The sequence below is a fragment of the Chiloscyllium plagiosum genome, unplaced genomic scaffold (genome assembly GCF_037043375.1).
Source record: "Chiloscyllium plagiosum isolate Xiang-an unplaced genomic scaffold, Cpla_swu_hap1 HiC_scaffold_5, whole genome shotgun sequence".
NCBI lineage: Eukaryota > Metazoa > Chordata > Chondrichthyes > Orectolobiformes > Hemiscylliidae > Chiloscyllium > Chiloscyllium plagiosum.
In genome coordinates this window covers 52,593,416-52,613,842 of record NW_028270143.1, presented here as the reverse complement: position 1 = coordinate 52,613,842, position 20,427 = coordinate 52,593,416, and the positions used below count along the sequence as shown (strand labels likewise).

Sequence of the window (20,427 nt, the reverse complement as noted above, 5' to 3'; positions counted from 1 at the left end):
TACTGCTAGCGGACATGCCCTTGGTTGCTTAGCTCCAACTATCTGCAATTGGCTCCCCAAACCCCAGCCATTGTCTTATCTCTTTTCAACTTTTAAGACCAATCTTAAAACTTATCCCTTTGACCAAACTTTAGTACCTCTCCTAATAGTACCTCTTTTGACATAGAACTTTGTTATTCAATTATGCATTGTGAAGCTCCGTAAATTTTTTGCCATCTTGGATGTGGAACCTACAAGCATAAAGTATTTGGAGCAGGAGCTGACCATTTGGCCCTTCCACCATTCAATAAGATCATGGTTCACCTGTTTACTCCTTATTCCTGACAGCCTTTCACCCCCATTCTTGTTATGAATATGTCTGACTTCACTTTAAAAATATTCAAGGACTCCACTTTCACCATCATTTGAGGAGGAAAGTTCCAAAGACTCAAACATTCAAAAAGAAAAGGCTTCTCCTCGTCTCTGTTTAAAATAGGTGATCCCTTATTTTAAACAGTGACCCCTGGTTCTAGATTCTTCCGCAAGAGGAAACATCTGATGTTTCGGTATCCACTAGTCAAGACCCCTTAGGGTCTTGTGTTTCAATCGGATACAAGCCTTGTCTATCCAACCTTTCCTTGTTAGACAAAGCTATCCATTCCAGAGTTAAAAATTGCCTAACACCAGGTTATGGTCCAACAGGTTTTTTTGGAAGCACTAGTTTTCAGACCGCTGCTCCTTCATCAAGTGGTTGTGGAGTAAAAGATCATAAAGCTCAGAATTTGTAGCAAATGTTTACAGTGTGATACAACTGAAATTATATATTGAAAAAGACCTAGATTGTTTGTTAAGTCTCTCATCTTTTAGAATGTCCATGTTGGTTTCAGTTCTTCCATATGTACATCGCATAGCTTTTTTTAAAAAGTTACATTCTCAAGTGAACTTTAACAATTGGTGCCGTGTCAGCTCAGATAATGCATTGAAGGTGTGAGGTGCCCAGCACTTCGAAAGCTAATGCTTCCAAATAAACCTGTTGGACTATAACCTGATGTCGTGTGATTTTTAACTTTGTACACCCGAGTCCAACACAGGCACCTCCAAATCATCACTTACAGGTGTAAGTCTCGCAAACCATCTCTGAATTACTTCCAAAGCATTGATATTCTCTTGAAGTGAGGGCTCTAATATTGTACATGGTATTCCAAGTGTAATCTCACCAAATACTCAATGATTAAACACAATTCCCCTACTTATGTATTCAATTTCAATCACAATAAATAGCACAATTTTTTTGGCTTTCCTGATTACTTAATATACGTGCACATGAACTTTTTGTGATGCATACTAGAGGGCAGACTCTCTGCAGCCCAACGCTCTACAACGTTTTGTCATTTAGGTAATATATTTCTTAGAATTCACTCTGCTAAGATGGATAATTTCACTCTTCCTCACGTAATAGTCCAATTGTGACATCTTCGCCAACTCAAATAACCTAAGCCTTGAGAGCTCCTTTTGTTGAAACTTTATTGCTGGAACAGCACAGCAGGTCAGGCAGCATCCAGGGAACAGGAGATTCGACGTTTCGGGCACAGGCCCTTCTTCAGGAGCTCCTTTTGTGTCTTCACAACATGCTTTCCAACCTAACACTGTGTCAACAGCAAAGTTAGCTCCCATTCAATTAGATCCTCTATCCAAGTCATTTATATAACTTGAAGGAAAAGTGCATTTTGTTGAAGTTTTTCACCTTGCACTCATCAGAACAATTTCTAACAATACCAATGTAAAGGGAAACCACCATTTATACTGCGAGCGAGGAGAGTGCTGATTGGTTGGAAAGTTGACTCTAATTGGCAGATGTGAATGTTGTTATGTCCATCAAAGTAAGCAGCAAGCATTCTATTACACTCCTGACCTGGTCCTTGTAGATAGTGGAGAGGGTTTGGGGACTACAGAGTGGTCTACTTGTCTTGAGGTAGCCACCATGAGGTAGCATCCTTCCTGTGCGTCTGGTCAGCATGGCGTGTTGAAGCTTAGGAGAAGCAGTTAGACATTTACTTGATAGAGATGGCATTAATGTGGCATTAATATTACTTACTGTTTGAGAATATAAGTGTGGATGTTGTCCAGAAGTGATGGAAGGCTGTTCCATGATTGGAAGAGCAGTGATTAGCAATCAACACTGTGGAATTGTTGGTGAACAGCATGACTCCTCACTTTATGCAGAGCAGTTCAACAGTTAGACAGAGGACATTTCCTCAAGGGAATCCAACAAACAGCCCCATCTGTCCTTGTGTGTGTCACTCTAAATAATAGGGAATTTCACCTTCATCCCTGTTGACCTGAATGTTACATATGGCAGAGGTGGTCTAATGTTGATTTTGTATTGGGATAGCTGCTTCCATCTCTCCACTGTCTTTCAGTACTCACATTCAGATCTCAGTATGGGATGTTCTGTGATCAAATGGTTCTGGTGAAAGCTGGACTGAGTCAAAGTTCAGATTTTTGTTCAGTAACTACTGATTGCTAACACTATTGATTACTCCTTCCATCAGTTGCTGATGATTAGGTTAGTGGATGGCAATTGGTCAGAGTAATTTTATCTGTTCTGTGTGTTGGATAATTTTAGCTAGTGATACCCTGTATTGGATACGTGTCAGTGTTATAGCAAGACGAGAATAATTTGACAAGGAAATGTCTAGGTTTGGAGTATTAGTCTTCAGCGCTACCTAGATATTATTACAGTTCCTAACCTTTACTAGAATGAAAGGTTGGGCTATACTAATGCAATCCTGTTGCCTGTCCATCCCACTACTTGTCCATGTGAAATTGATCAAGATATTTTTCTCATCTACCTGTTAAGAGATGATATTATGCACTTTTGCAGCAGGTGGGACTTCAGGCTGAGAGGTAAGGATACTACTATTGTGCTACAAGAACTCTGACAATGGAACATGATTATTACTCAGTTAACTGATTTCAGGTGATGGCCCTCTTTCCCAAAGAGTGACACGGGAGAACCTTTCATTATTCCCCTTAGGGGTTATTACCACCACACTTCTGATGAGGGAACAAGCAATAGAAGGGCACAAAACTGGAAAACGGGCAACTTGCTGTGTTCTGCAAGCCACCATATTTGCACATGCTGTGCAGTAAAGGAAAAGGGTACGTGCCAGCCAGCTCAGATTGGATTTAAAGAAATTTACCATTGCCTATTGTCCCGTTTGTTTCACTGTTATTCTGCAAGAAGAAAATTCAGACATTAACTCCAAACTTGTTTTCAGTCAGTTGTGCAGATATTGGGAAAGCTTGCCAAAACATTGTGTTGACATTCTTTTTGAGTTTTTTTTTTTGCTCTTCAGAATTATTTGACTGTAAAGAGGTCTCCAAACGGTTGTTTATCTCTACTTTACCGCATTATCTTCATATACAATTAAGATTAGTGCCTGGTTGGTTGGTGTCTGTTTTTTTCACTTGCTATTGTGGTCCTGCCATTAGGGTGTCTAAAGGTGAAGCTTGTATCGAAGCAGAGTTTGAAGCTTTCTCTTGCCTGTATCTTTTCTGAACTCCTAATTTTCACTTTAAATTTCCTGAGGTGTAACATGGGAAGAAAATCTTATATTTTGTCCTGTAATTAGTTATTTCAGCAATACTTTCCCAAAATTTTAATACCTGGTACAATCATTGTTTTTGCTGTTCATACAAAAAACAAACGATAAAGAATTATTTTGGGATAATAGCAGAAAACTGAGTTTGTAGCAACATGTTAAGCATTGACAGGAAGGTTAAGTATGAACTGAGCAGCAAATAACCAGTGTACACCACATTGACATTGATGGCCCCCAGAGATGGGATTGACATACTTTTTTCAAACAAGAATATTAATGAACCCGATGAAACTGAATCAACAGGGAAACCTGAATTGTGACAGATTCACTTGGAGCCTCAGATAAATTGCAAAAATATGTCTTGTTGCAGAAAAACCAACCTTGTGTACATGAATTCAGTTGTACTGTGAAGACTTCTGTGTTCAAACTTGTGGGTTGCAGAAAGAATTTGGCAAGGAAATGACAGATAGTCTTATGGCCAACATAATAGCTGTTAAGTTGGATGTTTAATACCTAGTCAGACAAACAATAATGCTAGAAATTAAGTTCAAATTGGGCGTTACAAAACACTTCGACTTGTTGTTCAAAACCATCATATAATTTTCTCAAATCGGTCTACCTGGTGGTTTAAGAAGTCCTGAAGAATATCCTCCTAGTGGCTTTCTCACAAATCTACCAAGAAAGGCAGGAAAACGTTCCAAGAAATTGATTTGGAAATTGTGAAACTGGTTGGATTTTAAAAAAAAATACACTTTTAATCTTGTCTGTTGAATTTTTGCTAAGCTGTAGGACATCTGGAAGTTTTCCTTTGCTTGTCCACTGAGCTTTAATACAGTCTCTCGGGGTTTGATGGAGCTGGCGCCTGGGTGATAACGTTGATGTAATTCTGTCAGGACAGACACTTCTGTAACAGATTGATGTAAACTTAGGGCACGGTTCTGGCACATTCAGTGACATGCCTTGTATCCAGAGGTCTCCTGTCAGGATTTATTCATTCAGTTCACTGCATTTCAATTACAGATATTGACAGGAGTCTATTGATCACCTCCCGTGTAATTTGTTGCCAGCTTGGTTACGGATATTTCTACTTTCTTCTCAGATATTGCACCGTGGCTGCACACATTTCAAGCTGCAGATGTAACAGACTACTCACAGCTGATCTTTGACCCGAGCCAAAAAGAACTCATCGTTGGAGCAAAGTAAACTGCTTTACTTATTTATTTTCTTACTTAAGACTGTCATTGACATTTTAGAAAGATGACTTTACTGAGGTTTGTGAGATTCCATCTTGAATACCATTTATTTTAATTCTCAGAACATTCAGGTTCACTTAACTACTCTTTTCAACCCAGTTCAGTCTTGATTACTTGTAAATAGTGTGCACAGTTTTGGTTGCCCTTCTATAGGAAGGATGTTGTGAAACTTGAAAGGGTTCAGAAAAGATTTACAAGGGTGTTGTCAGGGTTGGAAGGTTTGAGCTATAGGGAGAGACTGAATAGGCTGGGGCTATTTTCCCTGTAGCGTCAAAGGCTGAGGGGTGACCTCATAGGGATTTCTAAAGTCTTGAGGGGCTTGTATAGGGTGAATAGACAAAATCTTTTTCCTAGTGTGGGGAAGTCCAAAACTAAAGGGTTTAGGTATAAGGTGTGAGGGGAAAGATTCAAAGAAGACCTAAGGGGCCGCCTTTTCATCCAGAGGCTGATGATAGTAAAATAGAACATAAAACATAGATAGAACAGTACAGCACAGAACAGGCCCTTCAGCCCACCATGTTGTGCCGACCATTGATCCTCATGTATGCACCCTCAAATTTCTGTGACCATATGCATGTCCAGCAGTCTCTTAAATGTCCCCAATGACCTTGCTTCCACAACTGCTGCTGGCAATGCATTCCATGCTCTCACAACTCTCTGTGTAAAGAACCCACCTCTGACATCCCCTCTATACTTTCCTCCAACCAGCTTAAAACTATGACCCCTCGTGTTAGCCATTTCTGCCCTGGGAAATAGTCTCTGGCTATCGACTCTATCTATGCCTCTCATTATCTTGTATACCTCAATTAGGTCCCCTCTCCTCCTCCTTTTCTCCAATGAAAAAAGTCCGAGCTCAGTCAACCTCTCTTCATAAGATAAGCCCTCCTGTCCAGGCAGCATCCTGGTAAACCTCCTTTGAACCCTCTCCAAAGCATCCACATCCTATCTATAATAGGGCGACCAGAACTGGACGCAGTATTCCAAATGCGGTCTAACCAAAGTTTTATAGAGCTGCAACAAGATCTCACGACTCTTAAACTCAATCCCCCTATTAATGAAAGCCAAAACACTATATGCTTTCTTAACAACCCTGTCCACTTGGGAGGCCATTTTAAGGGATCTATGTACCTGCACACCAAGATCCCTCTGTTCCTCCACACTGCCAAGAATCCTATCCTTAATCCTGTACTCAGCTTTCAAATTCGACCTTTCAAAATGCATCACCTCGCATTTATCCAGGTTGAACTCCATCTGCCACCTCTCAGCCCATCTCTGCATCCTGTCAATGTCTCGCTGCAGCCTACAACAATCCTCTATACTGTCAGCAACACCTCCAACCTTTGTGTCGTCTGCAAACTTGCTGACCCATCCTTCAATCCCCTCATCCAAGTCATTAATAAAAATTACAAACAGTCGAGGCCCAAGGACAGAGCCCTGTGGAACACTGTAACCACAGACATCCAGGCAGAATATTTTCCTTCTACTACCACTCACTGTCTTCTGTTGGCCAGCCAATTCTGTATCCAGACAGCTAAGTTCCCTTGTATCCCATTCCTCCTGACCTTCTGAATGGGGAACGTTATGAAATGCCTTGCTGAAGTCCATATACACCACATCCACAGCTCGACCCTCATCAACGTTTCTAGTCACATCCTCAAAGAACTCGATAAGGTTTGTGAGGCATGACCTGCCCCTCACAAAGCCGTGTTGACTGCATTTAATCAAGCCATGCTCTTCCAGATGGTCATAAATCCTATCCCTCAGAAACCTTTCTAACACCTTGCAGACGACAGACGTGAGACTTACTGGTCTGTAATTGCCGGGGATTTCCCTATTTCCTTTCTTGGAGAGGAATTACAATTTGCTTCTCTCCAGTCCTCAGGTACGACTCCAGTGGAGAGCGAGGATGCAAAGATCTTCGCAAGTGGTGAAGCAATTGCATTTCTCGTTTCCCAAAGCAGCCGAGGACAAATCTGGTCCGGGCCTGGCGACTTGTCAATCTTAATGCTTGACAAAATTTTCAGCACATCAGCTTCCTCTATCTCTATCCATTCCAGCATGCTTACCTGGTTTCATTCACTATAAATTTGTTTCTTTCATAAAGACAGAAGCAAAAACTCATTTAGGGCTTCCCCTACCTCCTCAGACTCCACACACAAGTTCCCTATGCTATCCCTGATTGGCCCTATTCTTTCTTTGACCTTTCTCTTATTCCTCACATAAGTGTAAAATGTCTTTGTGTTCTCTCTAATCCGTTCTGCCAAGCCTTTCTCGTTCCCCCTCCTGGCTCTCCTCAGACCATTTTTGAGCTCCTTCCTCGCCTGCCTGTAATCCTCTAGAGCTGAGCTTGACCCTAGCTCCCTCCACCTTATGTAAGCTACCTTCTTCCTTTTGACGAGAAGCTCCACTGCTCTCGTCATCCAAGGTTCCTTTATCTTACCCCTTCTTGCCTGTCTCAGAGGGACATATTTATTCATCACTCGTAACAACTGTTCCTTAAACAGTCTCCACATATCTATAGTGCCTTTACCATGGAACAATTGCTCCCAGTCCATGCTTCCTAACTCATGTCTAATCGCATCAAAGTTTCCTCTTCCCCAATTAAATATCCTTCCATTTTGCCTAATCCTCTCCTTCTCCATAGCTATGTAGAATGTGAGGCAGTTGTGGTCACTATCACCGAAATGCTCTCCCACCACAAGATCTGATATCTGTCCCAGCTCGTTTCCGAGCTCCAAGTCTAAAATGGCCTCTCCCCTCATCGGCCTGTCAACGTACTGAGTTAGGAAACCCTCCTGAACACACCTTACAAAAACAGCTCCATTCAAATCTTCTCCTCAAAGGAGGTTCCAATCAATATTGGGAAAGTTAAAGTCACCCATTACAACAACCCTACTACGTCCACACTTTTCCAAAATCTGCGGACCTTTGCTTTCTTCAATCTCCCTGCTGCTATTGGGGGGCCTGTAGTAAACCTCTAATGAGGTGACTGCTCCCTTACTGTTCCTAATTTCCACCCATACTGACTCAGTAGGCAGACCCTCCTCGACAATGGTAACTTCTGTGGCTGTGATACCCTCTCTGATTAGTAGTGCTACACCCCCTCCTCTTTTTTCCCCCCTCCCTATTCTTTTTAAATGCTCTAAACCCTGGAACATTCAGCAACCATTCCTGCCCCTGAGAAACCCCCCATGTCTCTGTTATGGCCACAACATCATAGCACCAGGTACTGATCCATGCTCTAAGTTCATCACTTTTATTCCTGATACTCCTTGCGTTAAAGCAAACACATTTTAACTGATCCCTTGGTTCCTTCCCAGGAAAATCCTTCCCACTAGCTGGTCTACCTCTTGCTACTGCCTCATCTGCATCAACTCTCATCACTGATATATAAACTCAGGTTCCCACCCCCCTGCCATACTAATTTAAACCCTCCTGAACCACTCTAGCAAACCTTCCACCCAGGACATTGGTCCCCTTCCAGTTCAGATGCAACCCGTCCTTCTTGTATAGGTCCCACCTTCCCCAGAAGGCATCCCAATTATCTAGATATCTGAAGCCCTTCCTCCTACACCAGCTACGCAGCCACGTGTTAAGCTGTGCCTGCTCCCTGTTCCTCACCTCGCTATCTCGTGGCACCGGTAGTAAACTAGAGAACACTACTCTGTTCGTCCTGCTCTGCAGCTTCCATCCTAACTCCCTGAAATCACTTTTTATATCCTCAATCCTTTTTCTGGCTATATCATTGTGCCAATATGTAACACGATTTCTGGATGTTCGCCTTCCCCTTTTAGAACCTTATACACCCGATTGGAGACGTCCCAGACCCTGGCACCAGGGAGGCAGTATACCTTCCGGGAATCCCGATCCTGACCACAAAATCTCCTGTCGATTCCCCTAACTATCGAGTCCCCTACCACGAGTACTTTTCTATTCTGTCCCCTTCCCTTCTTTGCCACAGTGTCAGGCTCAGTGCCAGAGATCTGACTGCTATGGCTTTCCTCTGGTAGGTCATTTCCCCCCAACAATATCCAAAACGGTATACTTACTGCTGAGGGGCATGTCCACAGGGGATCTCTGCACTGTCTGCCTGTCCCCTTTCCTCCCCCTAACTGTAACCCATCTATCCTTGTCCTGAGCCTTAGGAGTGACCAACTCCCGGTAACTCCTCTCAATTACCCCCTCAACCTCCCGAATGATCCATAGTTCATCCAGTTCCAGCTCCAATTCCCTAACATGGTTTCCAAGGAGCTGGAGTTGGGTGCACTTCCCGCAGACGTAGCCAGTGGAGACGTGTGCCATGTCTCCCACCTGCCACATTCTGCAGGAGGAGCAAACAACTGCCCTAGCATCCATACACCACTTATCTGAACACCCACTCAGTACTAAAGTAGAAAGCTTAGTTCAAGTTGCTATAAAATTACTAACAAACCTATATTCAATAGAGGAAGTTTAGAATGAACCTTACCTTATTAACTAGGCTAGAGGAGGAGGGCGGGTGGGAGAACTATAGTTGTAGAGTCTCGGGTTTAGCCGCCTTGCTGATAGCCGTCTTCCCGGCTGCCCCTCTGGTCCTTGTCACTTCCTCTGCTGCTCCCGCTCCTTCTGTGAAAGGGAAAATACCGCTGTCCGCTACTGGTAAGTAATTTTAAAAAACGGCCTTACCTTAGCTGCAGTCTTCAGGGTTCGTCTTCCCTCCGCTGCTGCTCGCACTCAAAACAAAATGAAGGGTATGTAGGTTAGTTTGATCTTTGAGTCGGGTAAAAAGTCAGCACAACATCAAGGGCCGAAGGGCCTGTACTGTACTGTTCTATGTTCTATGTTCAACCTTTTCCACCCTGGGCTTACACCATACCTTCTTATCCAATGAAGCAAAGTCTTGGGCACACGGTGGCTCAGTGGTTAGCACTGATGCCTCACAGCACCAGGGTCCCAGGTTCGATTCCAGCCTCGGGCGTCTGTCTGTATGGAGTTTGCACATTCTCCCTGGGTTTGCTCCGGTTCCCTCCCACAATCTAAAGATGTGCGGGTCAGGTGAATTGGCCATGCTAAATTGCCCATAGTATTTATAACCAATGTACCTACTATTTCTGTAGTTACTTCTATGATCCTAGGTGCAAACTATCAGGGCCAGGGAACATATCTGCCATTAGCTCCATTAATTTGTCTAATACTACTATTTAATGCCTTCTCCATACTATGGTATGGTACTATACCATAGTATTAGGTGCATTAGTCAGAGGGAAATGGGTCTGGGTGGGTTACTCTTCGGAGGGTCGGTGTGGACTGGTTGGGCCAAAGGGCCTGTTTCCACACTGTAGGGAACCTAATCTTTAGGTGGGTGAGAAGAAAGTAAATATGGTTCAAGTTGTCTTCAACTGGAGGATTTATATAATGGGTGGGGTGGCCCGGGGTAGGATTCCAAGCCACATAAAGCTGTCACTCACATTTCAGGTCACTTGCTTGCCGTCCAAATAACTGAGGTGTAAGTTACTTGATAAAATACATTGTCTCCATGATGTCAATGGAGCTGCAAAGATGCTCCAACCTGTTCAAAATATTTATTTTTGTATCAAAAGGTAGGAGTAGCAAATGACTGAACATATATCCCATAGAATAAAGGAGTGTGTGCCAATAAACAACATCTTCCATTTAATCTAGAGACAAGACACCATGTTGCCTTCACATGCTCAGATATGAAATTATTTTGAATAATTATCTAACTACATTGCTGCATGCAAATGGAAAAAAGATTAATCAGTCCAAACCTGCATGTGATCATATCTTACCTACATTGTTTTCAACTGTATAATTTAGGATCTATGAATAGATACTAATACCAAAGTTTAATCAGAAAGAATATGGAGAAGGCATTAAATAGTAGTATTAGACAAATTAATGGAGCTAATGGCAGATATGTTCCCTGGCCCTGATAGTTTGCACCTAGGATCATAGAAGTAACTACAGAAATAGTAGGTACATTGGTTATAATTTCCCAAAAATTACTTGATACTGGAGAAGTGCCAGAGATTTGGAAAACTGCTAATATGACATCTCATTCAAAAAGGGAGGGAGGCAAAAAGCAGGAACCGTAGACTGATTAGCCAAACATCTGTTGTTGGAAAAGTATTGGATTCAATTATTAAGGAAGTAATGGCCGCACATTTGGAAAATAATAATCTAATCAAGCAGAGTCAAAATGGCTTCATGAGAGGGACCATGTGATGACTAATCTATTAGAATTTGTTTGAGGAAGTCTCAACCAGAGTCAATAGAGTGAAACTAGATGTCTTATTTTGGGACTTCCAGAAAGCATTCAACAATGTACCTCACAAAAGGCTAAGTTGTAAGAGCTCTTTGTGTTGGAAGCATCATATTGGAATACATAAAGAATTGGTAAATGGGCAGGAAACAGTGAGTGGGGTTTAGGGGTTCTTACTCAGGTTGGCAACCTGTAACCAGTGTGGTTCCACAGGGATCAGCACTGGGACTCCAACTGTTTTCAATACATATTAATGACTTGAAGGGAGGAAGCAAATAAACTCGCCAAATTTACAGATGCAACAAAAATAGGTGTAAATGCAAGTTGCCAGAGGAATACAAACAGTGTATAGAGAAATACTGATAGATGAAGTAAGTGGGGAAAAAGTTAGCAATGGAGTAGATTAGCAATGGAGTAGAAAATTGAATTTGTTCATTTTTGAAGAGAGAAGGAATGAACAGAGTTATTATTTAAAAAGGGGGAAAACTACAGAAAGCTGCAGTGCAAAGGGTCTTGGGGGTACTCGTGCACAAAACTCAGAAAGCTAGCTCACAGGTACAGCAGGGAATCAGGAAGGCTAATGGAATTTTGGCCCTTATTTCAAGGGGTTGGAGAGTAAGAGTAGGGAAATCTGACTGCAACTGTACAAGGTGTTGATGGGACCACATCTGGACTACTGTGAGCAGTTTTGGTCCCCTTATTTAAGGAAAGATACCACTTCCTTGGAGGCGGCTCAGACAAGATTCACTAGGATGATCTGAACCCTGGAATGCCTGGTCTCTTCAGTGTGACCTATGTAGGAGATCAGAATTAGGGGAATAGATGCTTGCTTTTCTTTGAAACCCTTATACATTGACCAGATTACTTTCTAGAAATGCCCAGAAAAGACTTTAACATCAAACATTATTCCTGCTCCAGAAAAACACAAATTGATTTCACACACCTGAATTAATTCACTAGTATGGAGGGATTGTCCACTGAATAAAGGCTAAGCAGGTTGGGACTCTGCTCATTAGAGTTTAGAATATTGAGTGGTGATCAGAATGAATCATGTAGGATAGTTAAGAGGCTTAACAAGGTAATTGCTGACGGGATGTTCCCCTTCATGGGAGAATCTAGGGCCAGGGGCATAGTCTCAGAATAAAGAGGTGCCAATTTAAGACTGAAATGAGGAGGAATTTCTTCTCTCAGAGGATTGTTAATCTTTGGAACTCCTTGGCACAGATAGCTGCAGAGCAGAGTCCTTGTGTACGTTTAAGGCTGAGATAGATCAGTCAGTTAATCAAGAGTTACAGGGAAAACACAGGAAAGTGGCCATAAGGACTAGTGTATCAGCCATGATCCTACTGAATAGCAGAGCAGGTTCAAGGGCCAAACAGCCTAAACCTGTTAGTATTTCTCATGGTTTTATTGTTACGTGGCAGCATTACCAAGAGTATGTTTATTAAGATTACATAAAGGTAGAGTAGCCATGAGTTTTCATTCTTTTAGTTCAGTCTTCGATTTGCTGACTGGCATCAGAGACACTCACATTTGTAGGGAGGATCTGGGGGAGACGGATAACAGCTGAAGTCCTGGAGAAGTGGAAGTTCTGCCGATCTTGCCATTAGAACCTTCTGAACGTTTTGCTGCCTACCTTCCACGTGGCAGTCCAAAAGCAGGAAGGCACATAGGCACAAGCAAGAGGAATCCAGAGCTGGACCCCTTGGGGATGATCTTGGATAATTGGGAGGGGAGAAGAGAGCTCAGGGTGGGAATCAGAGATTGGGGAAACAGTGTGGGGCAAATTGTGAATTGGAAAGATTGACAGTGGTTAATAGAGTATTTTAAATTAATTAAGGAAACAGCCTGCTTCTCCAGTAGGGAGCCAAGGTCTCATTGACATCCAATACTTTTAAAATTTGTCTGCTTCAAAACCTCTTATATACATTATTGGGGAGTTAATGTCAAGGTGATAGAATATATAATAAAGTGTTCATGTCTCTGCCATCTATATATTCAATATAGAATCCATGCAGTGTGGAAGCTGGCCATTTAGCCCATCGAGTCCACACCGACTCCCCAGAGAATATCTCACCTAGACTCACACCCATCCTATTCCTGCACTTCCCATGGCTAATCCATGTAGCCTGCATATCCTTTGATACTATAAGCAATTTAGCACAGCCAATCCACCTATCCAGCACATCTTTGGACTATGGGAGAAAATCAGAGCACCTGGGGGAAATCCATGCAGACACTCAGAGAATGTGCAAGCGCCCAAGGCTGGAATCAAACCCAGGTACCTGACGCTATAAGGCAGCAGTGCTAACCACTGAGCCACTATGCCACCTCTGTAATGGGCCATCAACTCTAAACATTTTTCCCTCCCTGTTCCTATATCCTTTTGTATCATTCCTCCTCAAATACTTAACAGTTCCCTTTTAAATCTTGTTATAAACTCTGCTTCAAAGATCATTTGCAGGCAAGAGTTACCTGCTTTATTAATTTGCTACACGTTAAGTTTTTTCAAATTTCTTCCTTGTTCTCTGTTTATGATCCTGAATACATAATTCCCTTGTTTACCAACACGAGGAAACAATCTTTCATTATTCACCTTCTTAAAAATGTCCCATAGTTTTGAAATCTATTTGATCTTCCTCAAACTTCTCTGCTTTGACAAAAAGTCACCAATTTCTTGGACCTTTCATTATATTTACAGTATCTCTTCCAATTTATTTTGCTGTAAACTTTCCACGATGCAATTACCTCTTTCATTAGAACTAAAGTACACAGGACACACCATTGCGGCCAAGCCACTTTCTTGTACAGTTAACAGCAATAGTCTCATTTCTCAATGACCATTTTAAAATTAACATTTTCATGTGGGGTTTTGATTTTCTTGGGGACTTAACTTTTCTGCTTAGGAATCAACTTAATTGCCTTTGAGGTGATTAGTACATGGAACTAGTTTGAATCTGTCTGTATTGCAGAAAATATTTCAGTTACATCGAGGGACCTTCACTTTCAAAAGAATCACTGATCATGTAAATATTACTTTTTGCAGAAACAACCTCTACAGGCTAAAATTGGAGGATCTGACATTAATTCAGGTGGGTGAAATCTATTTTTTTTGCATGGGAATAATTTTTGATGTTAAAATAACATTTTTGGCAAGTACTCTGGTCAATGTATAAGCATTTCACAGAAAAGCAGCATCTATTCCTCTGCTTCTGATCTCCAAGTAGGTTCTCACACCAGAGATGTTTCCCCTCATTGATGACAGCAAGTTTAAAGGCTTAAACAAGATTTCAAGGCATCAGTCAGTATGTTCCATCTTATTTTGGGCCTACACAAGTCACATTAAAGAGACCAGGGGCATCATTCCAGATTTTCTTTCCAGAGTCCTGATCCCAAGACCATCCTGTATACCAGGTTGGCATCCTGGAAATTGCTGTGGTCAGACTATGGAGGGGATTTTCAAGAACGTGAACTCACTGGAAACCTCATCCAATTTGGGATAGCTGGCGAGCTGAGCAGCCAAGAGAGCCAATGAAAATACCCAATGCTGTTGTTGGTTGGAAAACCCATCAAGAAAGAGGCTGTTGCTAATGTAGGTGGGGGATGCTCTCTAAAGATCTCAGGAAGTTTAAAAGTAAAATATTTCCACAGCTGCCAGGCAATCAATGGGGAAGTAGGGAAGGGTTTGGAGGGATGGAAGGAGAAGTAGTTAAAGGAGGCCTCTGTGCCTCCTGCGACTGTCACTGGGAGGCTGCCTCCATCCATAGCACATTGCAGCCTTGGCAGGGCCCACATGATGCGTGCCCTCAATTGGTATTTTAGTTTATCTGAATTACTATCTGTCACTGGCAGCAAGCTACCACTCACTACCATTCCAGCAAGCAATCTCACTAAAAATAGACCAGCGACAGTAATGTACCAGTAGTCTGGCTGGCACACCCCATTCTGAACCTACTGTATTCAGAGAATGAAATTCCAACCCCAGGTGTTGTTTCTTGTTTTGGTAGCTTTTTGAATGATTAAAATTGCATTTTGTTTTATAGAATTATTATACATTCGGTTCCTGAAGGAAGTAAATCAGGAATGTGTTGATATTGTTTCCAGTGTTTTCTTTTTTTTCATTCTGTTGATTCTTCATCACTTGATACTTGTATTTTGACTGAAAGCAAAAGGTTAATAACAATTAAACCAGTTATTGGCCATGCTGTGAAGGCAGTTATCCACCAGGTGGCAGTATTCTTTTCCACATTCATTTCTTCTATATAGATCTATAGAAGCTAAATTGAAATAAAAAAATCACTACACACAAGTTATTATTTTTCAACAATTCTTATATATATCAATTGTTTTATCAGTATGAGGATATTTGAAAACTGAAGAAAAATAAATAACTTCCAATTCTTCTAACTACAGAACTAGAATGATAAAAATATTGAAAGTACTTTGTGAGATTAGTGAGCATAGACCAAAGGTTAAATCTGATTTTATCCTTGTCTGCTTGACTGAATACCACTATGTATATGTATTCATTGAAGGAACAGCAGAACTATATTGCTATTTCCTAATGATTAAAGGAAGCAATAAATTTAAATTACCATAAAGGATTCTGTTTGCTAGAGTTTGTGCTTTCATAGACCTGTCTGTTGTGTTTGTGTTTGTTCACACAAAGCTGCATTTGTCATGTTGCAGTAGTTTATTGCAGTAATTTATTCAGAGGTAATGTGCTGTAACTTGCATGCAAGTTCATTTACTTTCAGTCACCCTTATAACTATGGATATCTTAAAAGCAAGTCCTAAACTGATTTAGGATCAGGAAAATGAAAATTGGTAATTCTGAGAAATTCACTCACTCCCGAAAGGGAAATGAGCATTTCTGTTTACCCTCTGTATCTCAGTCACAGTATTCCAGGGTCTGATGCAGATCTGTGAACGAATCTGGAGTCTGAATTTGTTGCTCCATGCATTCCCTGAAGGTCGAGGGAAGATTGGTTTTACATCTACCTCTGTAGCTCATATTAATATTTACAGATAAATCGTTCTTGGTACAATGAGGAATTTAAATTCGCTTTGGGTTCATCTCAATACAGAAACAGAAAACGTCATGTGACCCATTCAATCATTTGGTTTGTGCTAAAGTTAAATGAAAACATATTGTACTTTTTAAAAAAAAATTGCAAATGCTGGAACTTTTGAAATGAAAATAGAAAATGCTGTAAACGCTCAGCAAGGTGAGCAGCATCTTTGTTGAGAGAAATTGATTTTACTTTTCATGTAAATTAATTTGTAAGAGGACAAGAAAAGCGAGTGATGTAATAGGTTTTAAGCAAATAAAATGGAGAGGGTTGGAAGAATTCTAAATATTAAGTCCTGATGAACAGTTAACTCCCCTTCTCCTCTGATGCTGCTTGACCTGCTGTGCTTTTTCCAGCTCCACTCTCTAGCCACTCTGACTCTCCAGCATCTGCAATTCTCACTAACTCCTACATATTCATGTCTATTATAAGCCTCAAGTGGTCACTTTGCAATGAACTACTTAGCAATCTCTTATTATTGCTGATGAATTATTGTGTGAAGCTATTAAATCCAAATGCTTATTTGCCTTCCCATTTCTGAGTCCCTGTCAATGTCCTGATCACAAAATATATGCTTTTGTTGATCCCCTTAGATTTAGATTTAGATTTAGATTCTTTTGTCATGTGTATTTTACAGTAAAAATATAATAAAATACAGTGAAAAGTCTTCATTTGTTGCCACAAATGGCACCATTTTGAATAGTTTAAGAATAAGGAGAAAAAGAAAGATATAGCTTGGAGTATCTTTGAAGAGTACATTAGAATATTTGAAAATGTCTTTAAGCATTCCTCCAAGTTATACTTTATTCAGTATAAACATTCCAGATGGGTTAGTATGGAAAACTTAGATTCACTCAAGGTATGAATAAATGTGAGAATATGAATGTCTTCTCTCGTCTTCATTTGCCTTGTGTGATCTTGTGATATAAAATAGTAAAATAAGGAGCCTTTAACGTAACAAATCATTTCAAGGTAGTTTGTTATAAAATATGACCCAATTACAGAAGGAGAGGCCAGATGACTAACTGCTTGGTTACGTTTTAAGGATTGTCCTAAAAGGGGAAAGTGGGAGAGATGTAGGGACGGAATTTCAGAGTTTGAATGAAGGTAACTGAAATGGCAATCACCAGCGATGGAGCGGTTAAAATCGGGGATGCTAAAAAGGCTAGAGTTAAATTAATATAATTCCTGAGGGTTGTGGGACTGGAAGACAGTGCAGAAATAGAGAGGGAGAAGGCTATTGAAGGATTTGAAACATATATGCACATTTTAACATGAAGACATTGCTTGATCGGTGGACAACTGTAGGCCAGCAAGCACAGGAATCATAGAAGAATAGGACTTGGTGTGATGGAAGTCATGAGCAGTCTGTACATCCCTCCCTATCTCTATTCCCTCTCCAGCTTGTACACCCCTCCATATTTCTGTAACTTCCTTCAGCCCCTCCAGCCCTCCCTCTCGACATGCGTAGAGCACATACTAAGCTTGTGCATACATAGAAGTTTGGATGTTTTCAAATTTAATGAAGGATAGAATGTGGGAGAGCAGCCAGGAGTGTGTTGGAATAGTTATGTCCAGGGATGAATGAGAGTTTCAGTAGCAGACAGGTTGGGCTTTGTTATAGAGGTGGAAATAGGAGGGCTGAGTTAACCATGAATATATGGTCAGAACTCACCTCAAATCAAATATGACTTCAGCCTCTGACTGTTGCCAAAGAGAATGGAATTTCTAGGAATGAGTTGGTGGCTAGGGAACAAAGTTTAAGAAGGAATCAAAACAATGGCTTCTATCTTCGTGATATTGAATTGGAAGAAGAATTTGCTCATGCAGTACTGGATCTTGGATAAAGCTGTCTGGAAACATAACAACAGTAGAGGAATTGAGTGAGATGGTGGTGTGGCAGTGCAGGTATAATTAGAGTACACATGAAAATTATGCTATGCTTTTGAATAATGCTGCCAAGAGGAAACATGTAAATCAGAATTAGAATGGAACCAAAGATAGATACTTGGAGCACATCAGAGGTAATGCTGTGGAAGCAAGAAGGGAAGCTATTGCAAATGATTCACTGGTTATGATTTGATCAATAAGATTTGACAAAACAAAATTCATTGTTGAAGATCATAAAACTGAATTCTAGAAAACACTACTGAAACATGGAAGAGTTGATAAGTGGATAAGGCATCAAGGACAGATAATTGTATCCAATGATACTAAAATAGTGTGAGTGGAAATTGCAATGGCACTGACATTAATTTTTCAGCTTCCTTTAGACTCAGGGCTGATGCCAGAGCATTGGGGAATGACAAATGTTACACTTTTGTTCAAAGAAACATGCCAGGATAACAACTACAGATGAGTTGTGATAACCTGAATGGTTAGGAAACTTCTGGAAAACAACAATTCAGGATAACCTATCTTTTCCTCACATAATTAGTTTAATTTTTAAAAAGCCAGCATTGATTTGTTGAGGGCAAATAATCTTTAATTAGCTTGCATTAACCGTGAAGGTAATGCTGTTGTGGTGTACATGGACTCCCAGGGGACATTTGATACAATGCACTACAACAGATTTGAGAGCAAAGTTAGAGCTTATGGAATTAAAAGGCACAGTGGCAACATGGATATGACATTGACCAAGTGACAGGAAAGAATAAAGTGAGGACTGCAGATACTGGAGATCAGAGTTTAAGAGCATGGTGCTGGAAAAGCACAGCTGGTCAGGCAACATCTGAGGAGCAGGAGAATTGACGTTTTAGGCATAAGTCATTCTTGCTTGAAATGCCAACTCTCCTGCTCCTCGGACGCTGCCTGACCGGCTGTGCTTTTCCAGCAACACAATCTTTGAAAAGTAATAGGAAACAAAGGGTTACTGTGAACTGTTCTCTTTCAGCATGGAGGAGTGTCACAGGAATTGGTATTAAAACATTTGCTGTTCCTGATATACATTCTGACTGACAATAAGGCACCACCTTTGAATTTGTGGCTGGCATGAAAAATGGTGAACCATGAGGAGGACAGAGTAGAGCTTCAAAAAGACATACTGTATATAGTTTGGTGAAATGGCCATTTAAATAGCAGATAAAATTTAATGTCGAGAAGCGTGAAGTGATTAATTTTGATTGAAGAGTACAATTGGACCTGGAGAAAATATAGAATACAATTCTAAAGTCTGTGTAGGAGCAGAGGACCTGCTCATTGAAGGGGAGAGGATGAGTTCTGAGAGTGATTAATAAAGAGTATGCATCCTGGGCTTTATCATTAGGGGGGGATAGAGTACGAAAGTGTAAAATAAGCTGCTTCACACTCACGTGGAAAATTGAGTCCAGATCTGTTCGTCACACTGTCAGAACATGAAAACATTCAAGATTGTGCAGAAAAGATTCACAAGAATTTTCTAGGGGCCTGAGGAGCTTCAATTAAGTCGATATATTGGAGAAGTTGGGCCTGTTCTCTTTGGAGAAGAAAAATATTGAGAGAAAATTTGAGAGAAGTTTTCAGAACCGATAGAACCAGTGTGGTTGGAGATTGCCTTCCATCATGAAGGTTTAGTTAAGAAGATTAAGTATTAATTGTGCAAAAAGATACTGGTTTTGTATCTAATGTGGCATTTTCCTACCATAGCGCTCTCTTCCTGTCTATGCCTTGTTCACCAGTTTTATAATTACCTTACTTATTCGTTCTCCTACATCAATCCTTTAACTTTGGTTTTTGATACCTCATGATTACTTGTTGATTACTCTTGGCTTGTGGCTGCCTACACTCTTGATAGTGCCCTGACCTGTGACCGAAGGCTCTTCATTCTTAATCTGAAAGTAACTGGAAGAATTGCACAAACAATTATAGTCAGCACAAGATAGGGATGAAACAGTGGCTCAAGTGAAAGGGAAAATAAATCAATGAATAAAATTTGACTTGATATTTGATAATATTATAATAAAATTTGATAACAGATTAATATTGCTGTTTAATGTCATTCCAACAACCTTATTTTCTTAAATAAATCTGCCAAGCTGTTTGATGATTGTATAACTTTATGGACTGAATCTCTTCAGCCCTGAATGATGGCAAAATCAGAAAGATGGAATTCTCAATATCAAGTAAAAGAGTTTGATTTTCCACCGAAGATGGTAACAGTGAAATGAACATTTTGCTAATGAGCATGTGGGGGCCTACTTGCATGCATTTACACCTTATTATTATCTATTAGCTGACTAGTGAGAAGAGGTGCCAGAGGATTGGCAGACAGCCAATGT

The 20,427-nt window shown here is 40.7% G+C and overlaps 1 protein-coding gene across 1 annotated transcript in view; it reads left to right on the top strand.

Annotated features, from left to right (window-relative positions):
• The window catches only part of LOC148149929 (semaphorin-5A-like), a 65,334-nt gene that overhangs the window by 11,770 nt on the left and 33,137 nt on the right, over positions 1–20,427 (top strand). The window contains exons 3-4 of the mRNA XM_087986888.1: positions 4,684–4,783; positions 14,146–14,191. Coding sequence (XP_087843014.1) covers positions 4,684–4,783; positions 14,146–14,191 — 146 coding nt within the window. The remainder of the gene's footprint in view (positions 1–4,683; positions 4,784–14,145; positions 14,192–20,427) is intronic.